The sequence below is a fragment of the Clavelina lepadiformis genome, chromosome 8 (assembly GCF_947623445.1).
Source record: "Clavelina lepadiformis chromosome 8, kaClaLepa1.1, whole genome shotgun sequence".
NCBI classification, from domain to species: domain Eukaryota; kingdom Metazoa; phylum Chordata; class Ascidiacea; order Aplousobranchia; family Clavelinidae; genus Clavelina; species Clavelina lepadiformis.
In genome coordinates this window covers 16,865,943-16,875,430 of record NC_135247.1, presented here as the reverse complement: position 1 = coordinate 16,875,430, position 9,488 = coordinate 16,865,943, and the positions used below count along the sequence as shown (strand labels likewise).

The 9,488-nt window shown below is 38.3% G+C and overlaps 1 protein-coding gene across 1 annotated transcript; it reads left to right on the top strand.

Moving 5' to 3' along the window:
• Positions 1 to 2,366: 2,366 nt before the first annotated feature.
• LOC143468390 (chymotrypsin B-like) lies at positions 2,367 to 5,618 on the top strand. The gene is made up of 10 exons (XM_076965576.1): positions 2,367 to 2,515; positions 2,754 to 2,963; positions 3,142 to 3,279; positions 3,366 to 3,539; positions 3,753 to 3,916; positions 4,093 to 4,190; positions 4,302 to 4,441; positions 4,561 to 4,689; positions 4,874 to 5,019; positions 5,310 to 5,618. The coding sequence occupies exons 1-10, from the start codon at positions 2,434 to 2,436 to the stop codon at positions 5,472 to 5,474; spliced, it is 1,446 nt and encodes a 481-aa protein (XP_076821691.1). The 5' UTR covers positions 2,367 to 2,433; the 3' UTR covers positions 5,475 to 5,618.
• The last annotated feature ends 3,870 nt before the right edge of the window (positions 5,619 to 9,488 follow it).

Below are 9,488 nucleotides of genomic sequence, written 5' to 3'. Positions count from 1 at the left end.
CAAATGTATTGTTCCTGGTAATCCTTATTCAATATTAGTACAAATCGACATGTGACGTAGTTAAGTGTGTCAAGTGGTTTTCTGTACCCGATGTAAATCGGTTTGAATTCTTTGTGATAAAGGCTTGGAATGTAACATGGACAAGTAGATACGTGTCATTGTATGGCTAGTTTGGCATTCGCTCATTGGTTAAAATACGGGAATATAAAAGCTAATGTTTGGTTTAAATCGCTCTCTTAGAAAACTCTCTTCTAAACTCTCGGATTTTGGCTATTTCTTCTGTTCTGTTGAATTGAAGTATTGCTGAATTATTCGGAATTGGAATCATTACTGAAGTCGAGTTATAGCGATGTTTAAATGTGGAAGATGGTGTAAATGTTTCTAATTCGATACAACCTATTCGGACAATATAACAATTAGACTTTATGAAGTTGGTGTTGATTTGAAGAAACATTATAGAGACAGTAAACGCAACGGAGTCTAAGACAATTATCTCGGAGTCAAACAGTAAGACTATTAGTCTTGGCTGTAGGCCAACCTAGAAGCAATCCACCATCACCATCATCCCCATATCTCAATCTTCTTTTCATTTGGATTTTAATAGCAAGCCTACTGCAATTCGTCAATCTTGTTACGTTTACAGTGTAAGCGGGAATGTAGTACAATAGCTGGTATTCAGACTTGTCTTGTTTTAAAAGGTTTTTAAACTTTTTTCTTATCCAAGCCAATTCGATCGGCATTCGGCACTTTTGTAGGTCCGCATTGTGTGTGCCATGCTATTTGCCACATTACCCTGGACTTGTACCTTGGCGGGCGGCAAAATATTATGCTAAAATCGTATCTGGCTGGCTGGCTTATCCGCCAGTAGCCTACCGGTATGTATCATCAAACCGGTTATATGTTTTATTATTTATTTCCTTGTTTTTTGACAGTTTAAATTGGAAAACTTGATTAAACTATAACCGCCAACCAATTCACACAATTAGATTCAACTATATCAAAATTATATTATTCAAAGGCACCACAAACGCATATTTGTGTATAGGTATACACTCGACCATTGGAAATATCCATCGAGATGTAAGTCGGCCGAATCTCCGGATATTATCAAGTGGCAGGCGAGCCCAATCGCTACAGTACATTTTATGCGGTAACTATGCATATTAACTATACAGTTTGTAATGAAATGGTTGTTTATCGTTCCTTAGCCTGTAAGGACGACCACTTCAATTACAAAGTTTGTCTGTAGAATTGTTGTCTGTCCTCGAAGTGAAATGAGTCTCAGGTCGTTGTTTCGCTTCTCTTAATCTTAGAATCAATTGTATACCATGACAACTGTATAAACTGTTTATATTGTTACTTGTTTAAACGATTACATTAAATAAGACATTGTGACAGCTACATAATAAAGTCGACCACTTTCTATGGTTAACTTCGTAGACTGTGACGCAACGAATAGCTATAAATGAAAGAATAACTCACGTCACGAATTATAACGATACACCGGAAGTCATGCATAGGCGACACGTAATGCAATGCTTTGCTTTGCCGATTCCCGTTTTCTATGCGGCATTTGATTTGCAAACAATTGTATAAAATCATCACAAGTTATACAGTTAAAATAAAGATGCTTTTCCCTGAAACACATTTTTTGTTATAGCCTACTTTGTTCAATTGTACCAGTCAGTGTGCCCAGCACTTGGACCAAAGTGTTGACAAATGACAATCGTTTGAAAATATTTTGCCACGTCAGCAAAATGAAGAGAGAAAAGAACGATTCAAAAACCTTTAGGTCAAAGACGAGAAGAATGCAGAAACCTTGCAGAAGCGCTTTCCTGATGAGGATGGGTTTACAGAGAGAGACCACTTGTGAGCATAACTTGCGATTAGGCCTATATTGCCCGTACCAAATGAACATGCAAGCAGATGAAAAATCTCAGCGTGGGCCCAACCTATCAAGAAACTTACAAAACTTGATGTTTTAAATTCCAAGCTTTACTGACGTCTTTCTAACATTGCTATAATATTTTTGCAATATGTGTGTATGTTTTCGCAACCATACTTGCAGAAAGGATGAATGTGCAAACAAAAGCAGGCTGCTGTTGCTAACTGTTTTGAATGATTGAATGTTGAATTTTGTTACCAATATCAGTACAGTGCACAGCAAGATAACCGGTCATTACTACCGTTACAAAAAGCTCTTTCAGTGAATTCTGGGATCAATTCGATACGGCAAAGCGAATAAATTTTGTATTGCACAAGACAAACCGAACGCCGACTTACGAGCAATTAAGCAATTTTATGTTTGCTTTAACATATGCTTATGATCTCACAATGAGGCAACACTCCCACGAGTGCAATGACTTTTGAAGATTGTTTCTGGCACAAGTCAGTGTGTTTTGGCGTATATGAGGTGCAAGTTGCTTCATCGAAATGAAAATCTTTGTAGTTTTCGCCGTTTCCCTGGTTGCTGTTCTATCTTCACCTGTGGGAGAAGAGAGGATTGTTCCCGAAAGTAATACTGTACTTAGCTATAGATTTCATACCAAGTTAAAAAAAAATTGAAACTTTTTTCTTTCTTTCGACATCAACTAATGCACTAAATTAACCTGTTTTCTGAAACAGTAATTCTTCACCTAACCTTTGCTTTAGACTTTGGCTAAGTTGTCACGATTTAGGTGGATTGGCAGCTATTCGAAAAGTTGGCGGTACAGCAGCCGGGATTTGTTAATACGAAAGAATTTCTTTTGCAGGTTACGCGCAGACAGTCTACGAACCAACTGGTACAATCGCCAGCGTTGGATACCCGGATGGTTACACCAGTTCTGCAGCAGAAAGCTGGAAATTTCGAGTTCCTGGAGCCTTCTTCTACACAATCACTTTCACTGATGTCGATCTGGATCAAGATGGTTGCTATGACTACTTGGTCATATACGACGACACCGACTATTTAGCCCCTGGAAGTAAGCTTGTGAATGACTTATAGAGCCATGAAATTGCTTTTAACAGGAACTTTATAAATATTTCACTTTGCAAGTTAACTGTTGTTTACCGTTTACTCGTTTTAAGGCCCTATGCAGAATTGCTTGCAGTAAGAGGTAGTCCATTTTATTAAAATGGTAATATTTTTGTCCCTCGCAGAAACCATATGCGACTTACCAAGCGCGCCGATAAAAATCGATTCGTCGAAGATAACCATCACTTTCAACACCGCGTCGGCGTTTGCTGCTGGCAAGCGAGGAGCAGGATTTCGATTTGTTTACACGACAAATGATAACGGTAGGGTATGGATAAAGAGATTTATCGTTTTTCTGAATTAAAACCGTTTATGACCAAATTAGAGGTTCACTGTTGGACTTTTCTAGCTCCTCCTTCCTCTACCAGCGCGGCATTTACGACCACCGTAGAACCAACTCCACCTAGCACCATCGTAATAACTAGCGAACAACCACCATCTCCCACTACCACCACTAGTGGAGTGTCGGTAACCACAACGACGGTAGCTAACACAGCACCTCCGGCTGGTGGAAATTTTCCAAGTAGCTAGGTTTTCATTAAAATGATACGGCAGAGTGAGCCCTGTTTTATTTCTTCTCTAAATCTTTCACCTCTATTGTATTCGACTTATCCAATTAGTCTTGGATTGTGATGCTAAGTTTTCGAAAATGAATAACGCAATGAAAATGTGCAGGCTGTATATTTTTATTAAATTATTCTCCCCGTTTCTTCCAAATAACGCGTATTTCTTCCAGCTGACGGGCAAGACGACAGTCAATGTGGAAATCCGGCAAGGCAGCCCCAAATAACTGGATTTGACTACAAGGCCCAAGCAGCCGCTCTTTCCCAGTACCAAGTGTCGTCGTCTAATCGCGTGGTGAACGGCGAAGAGGCAATTCCACACAGCTGGCCTTGGCAGGTACGTAAAGCGCATGCTTGGTGTAAATGCGTAAACGTAACCGTACGTAAACGCGTTTGTTATGAAATGTGAAACGGTGTGAGTTACGTTAAATCTTCAACTAAAGAATAAATCTTATTTCTAGTACAAGCACTTGCAGTGTATAGAGATATTATAAGTAATTGTATTTTGACAAGGTGGGCCTCCAAGGTTCCTATGGTTCGCTGTATTGCGGTGGAACATTAGTAGATGCCGAATGGGTGGTGACAGCTGCCCACTGCGCTCCTCTTATCTTGTATGTGCGTATGGATCAAATTGAACACACCTGAGAAATTTACCAAAAAACACAAAGTACAATGTCAAAGATTGCTACTTGTTTGTTGTTATTTTCGTTGTTTTATCTCAGCATCGGAACCTACGGAAGCGATCAAGTGGCACTGGGCATGCACGATCGGAGAGGAAACGAAGCGTCCAAACAATTAATTGATGTCGCTGCGGTCTACGTCCATCCTCAATACGACAGCCCTGACAGAAGTCACGATGTCGGTATGAAATCAGCGCCTGGCAAACCATTGTGTGCCCGTCTGACTGACGACTTGAAACTGTCCTTAATTACACAAGTAGACAAAGGCTTTAAATGATAAAAAGCGTCCCTTTTCTTTCAGCTATGGTTAAACTAAAGACACCAGCTGTTCTTAATGACGACGTGTCTGTTGCTTGCGAGGCTCACAAAGACTGGGACTTTCCGGCCAACACGCAATGTGTTGTGACCGGTTGGGGAGTCACAGTGGAAGGTGTGCCAAAACTTTTGTATCAAAATCTGTTGTTTTTGAGTTTTTGCTGAACCGCCATGAACAAATTTTTATAAAAATGACGGCAACAACACAAATAGAAAACATATTGGTTTTTGATAAGAAACTCTTGAATTAGTTTTGTTGGCAAATTTTCCAAATGTAATTTAGTATTTTTACCTTGCAGGAGGAAACCAGGTGACAGACAAATTGCAGCAGGCTCCTTTGCCGTTGTTAAGTGACCAAGATTGTTACGACTTGTACCAAGAAGCCAACCTTGACACTACGCCCGACATGCAATGCGCTGGAGGTCAGGGGAAGGGAGCATGCAATGTGAGTGACAAGCCAGGAAAATGCTCAGGAAATTGACAAAAAACGGGGCGCCGTGTTTCCTGCCGTTTAGAAAACATGTGGCGTAATGCCTTCTCACAATTTCACGTTTTTCATTTCCCTTTTAGTAAGCATGGCGCGCTGGTACAGTCACTACTTGTCAAACTTGTACATTGCATCCAAGTTCTTTTCATCTTTGGGGGTTTTATTTCATTATGGTTATTTTAAAGCACTTTTAGGCTCAACTAATTTGCCATGTTACACAAGAATTTACCAAATTCTATTTGAAACAGGGCGACAGCGGTGGTCCGCTCAATTGTTACGTGAAGGACCGCTGGTACCACATGGGAATAGTGAGCTTCGGTGAGGCCAGCTGCGACACTGAGATCGCCAGCATCTTTGCCCGAATTGCTGAGCTGCGAGATTTCATCGATGGAACTATTGCTCAATACTCGTAATGAAATGAAATATTAAACGGTCAAATGGTTATCATTAATAATGGTTATGTCATAATTAGTGACTACAGACGAAAACGTAGAACATTGTCTGCGATGGCTAATGGCCTACGCATGAATGAATGGCAATACAAGGCAATCTTTTCAGTTCGTTATTTTCTGAGAAAAGGAAACGCAAACGGATTTAAATCATCACCAACCCAATTAACTTTCCTTGTCAAAATTTAACCAAAGTCCTTCCTTGAAAGCAGGAAATGATTTCAAGCGCTTCAATGATGCCACAAGTGACGTATACTATAAGCTGTATGAAAAGTGCAAGCACGCAAGGAAGCAAGACCTTTGTAACTTACCCAAATTCTACCGCTTTGAATAACGACCTAAAAGGAAAAAGGAATTTTAATCTTACAAAATTGTTAATTCTGCCACAAAGTCAAGGTGGTATATACCTGTATCTCAATTCCAAGGTCAAACACAATTCAAACAACGCTAAAAGAATCCCACTTTAACAATTACGGAAATTCTTTTAATCTGTTTCAAACTAATCCCAGGACCAACCCAAACTCTTTCCTGTTGTGCCGGTTTTGAATGCAATATTGTTATAATGCCAAAAATTACTACAGTTAGCTTAAGTTTTCTCATGTACACAAATTAAAAACGACCGATTGGTCCCTTTTTTCAATCAAACGTTTTCTTTTGTCTGTTTAAAGCAAACTCATAATAAGTGAGAGAACTCTGTGAGGAACTTTCACAGTAAAATACTTTCTAAACTTGTGAAACAAAAAGCTACGGTAGATGTCTCAATCTAGTGTCTCTATTAACAAAAATGAATGTATTCCATTGTAGGTATATGTAGGAATGTAGGTATATGTAATCCATTGTAGGAATGTATTCCATTGTAGGTAGGTATATATATCTGTTTCTCAAAAAAGCTCCTATTTTTCCATAACAGTTTGTCGAAACAATTTCCTTTGCAAGAGTAGGCCTACCGTATAGCCCATTATATTTAGGTACCCTTATTTTTTAGAATAAACACTTCATCAAAAAACAATAAAAGTCTTTTATCCGAAAACTTAGGAAATCTCACAATATAGAGGAAGTTAGACACCGAAAACAATTTAAGAAACATTTTAACAAGGTACCCAGTGATGTCACAATACAGATCACTTCCTTCTATTCGATATTGGATAGAAACATCCTTAGCGTAGGGTTATGACCTTTGTAACTCTGTGCGTCATAAACGTAATGTATGTTCTATAATCACCGCATCTGCGACGTCATTGTTAATTCACAGATCATCAATTAGGGAGCATTTGCGAGGATAAAGTTTGCAATTTCAATAAACTAAATAAGATAAAAAACTTGCTGTTATGATGATCAAGAAAAGGCTGAGTTGCTACAAGCTCCTATCCAAAGTTTGTTATAAAAAATGATTGTCCGACTTTTCTGATTATTTCAATGTAGAAGTGGGTATCTCGTTCGTTTACCACTCATTGTATTAAGATAATATAAGGATCGCAATGTGTTTTACCGAAAACGTGCGACTTTTTGCGACTTCTTCACTTGGTGCCCAGCATGAGGAAATGTAAATATTGTAGAGAGTGGACACGCATTGGTACCAGGAGACCTGCTCCTCACTATCGTGGCAATCACTCCACAAGCAGCTGAGTGACCAGACGGCAACGAAACGGGGATAGACTTCACCCTGTACGCAAGGCGATGCACATGGGACAGCTTTTCGTATTTGCTTAATGTCTTTGGTATAAAGAACATTTCCCGCTGTCAATCAAATGATGTTATTAATAGTCATCGAGTGTGATGATTGTCGTAGAAGCATCTGGAGTTGTTCAATTACTTTATTAGGAGCTACACCACACCACATGATATGCCCTTGTATGTAAAACATGAAAAGTTAATTTTTTCTGTAGACGACAAATACGTTCATCACAGTTGCGTGTTGTTGTTGAGCAACATGAATGCTGTCTGGAGGAATTTTCCATTCAACATTTTAAATGGTGTAAAGGGCAACAGACAAAAACGTGGACAGATGAGACAGGAAATTAAAGAATTTTTTTATTAAATGATATATTGTCTTATAGAGAACGACATGCGACTTCCGAGAAGTTCCATATATGGAAGCAATGTCCTTTCTTTGTTTTACAAACTGTCCCAATTGGCACAAAAGTGTTAAATCTCTCCAGAACCAACGCGGAGTGTAGACACTTTATTAGCCAAATAACGCAACATAAGCGCGATGTGTAATGTCTGCTGTACAAAAAGTGGAAACAAACCACGGGTCAAGTATCAAAAACGAGTTTCTTGCCAAAAGCTTGGAAATTTTTGACAAAACGTCTGCGTGTGCAATTCACTTTCTACACGCAAATAGATAAGGACGTGTCGAGCATGACAAATTTGGGCAAGTTTATCAATAACTCTTTGCCTGATGACATGGCTAACAAGTCCGTCGTGTAAAGTCAACATGCGCAGTCTTTGGTCTTTGCGCAGTCAACATGCGCAGTCTCAAAACATTTTTTTCCCAGAAGTAGAAAAGCGTTAATTATTATCTGTGACGCTATTAAGCGTTATTTCGTATTTATTTCTTCTAAATCGAGAGACAGCTTTCTCGGTTCTCTGCGCAACGCTGCAAAGAGTATTTGCAAAATACGAAAACATTTGAAAAGTGCCCTTTTAGCTAATCATAATATAAACGATTTCTACAGAAGGTATTTCCGTAAACCTTTCTGCTTTCTGCTGCAAAATACCAGGCGTCTTAGCTCGTTGCACGTTTTTGATATTAACTGAAAATCGACGGCCGGAAAAACAACAATTAATAAACATATTTCAAAGGTTAGAGAATAATTAAATCCTTTAATCTTCCTGCAACAGCTGGACGAGACACATTTTTATTTTACCTTTCATGATTAATCTATAGGCAGTTTTCACATTTCTTTTGTATTATATCTTCCATGTTGTTGGCTTGTTAAACTTTTTCTCATGTCAAACAAAAGAGATAATCAAAGTTACAATTTATAATTTTTACAATTACAATTACAACTTAAAGTTTATGGTCTTTGAAAATTTCAAAACCGAAAGCGGAATTTACCTGACAGCTAGATGACACAAACCATGAAATTTTACGATCACTGTCATCTAAGAATTAAGACAAAAAACCAACACCCAGTTGAAATCATCCTTCACACCATAAGCCTGTTGTATTTACCTACAGTATTTACGAGCAAACAAAACAAACTGTTACACATAAAATACTTTATTTTTTCTAATGGCCTCGCGGTCGACTTGGGATCTGTCCGCGGACCATTGGTAGACAGCGAACGACTGGTTGGGCAAGCCTGGTATAAGTTATAAAAAAATTTTTTTTAGCAAGTTTGAAAAACTGCAAACAAACAAAATGCAACAACAAAAATCCAAATAATAATCTTCAGTATGAAACTTATCAAAATATAGTACAGGTGTCATAGTTTGTCTAAGAACATTCAGAAAAGATCATCCTCCAAATATTTTGCGTTCAAATTGAAGATCTTGGATATGATCAGTCCGGGATCAAGTTTGATTAAGATTTATAAATACCTATTTCCTGTCCTGAGGACAAGGCACTTAAAAATCAAAGTGAACTACCTGGTTGTTATTAGTTATTATAATAGCCTAATAACCTGTAGAAAATGCAATTTTTCGTGGTTGGCTTTGCAAATAGTTAAGATGTAGTTTTTATTTACGTAATAGTACAGACGGAAAAGTTTAACTGCTCGATGACGTATAATCTTTTGCATGTGACGTAGGACTGAGAGACATAAGTGTGGCTGAAGCAAGTATTGCCTGAAAAACTAAGAAAGAAAAAAATGTAATTCTTCCAATGCATTAATTTTCGAATCACGAACACTCAGACAAGAAGAAGCATGACACATAACGTAAGACACAAATGTCATCTGCTTACATAACTGGAAAATAAAACAATAAAGTTGCTTTTTCATCTGATTTTTCGTCACGTTGATTTCACACCAT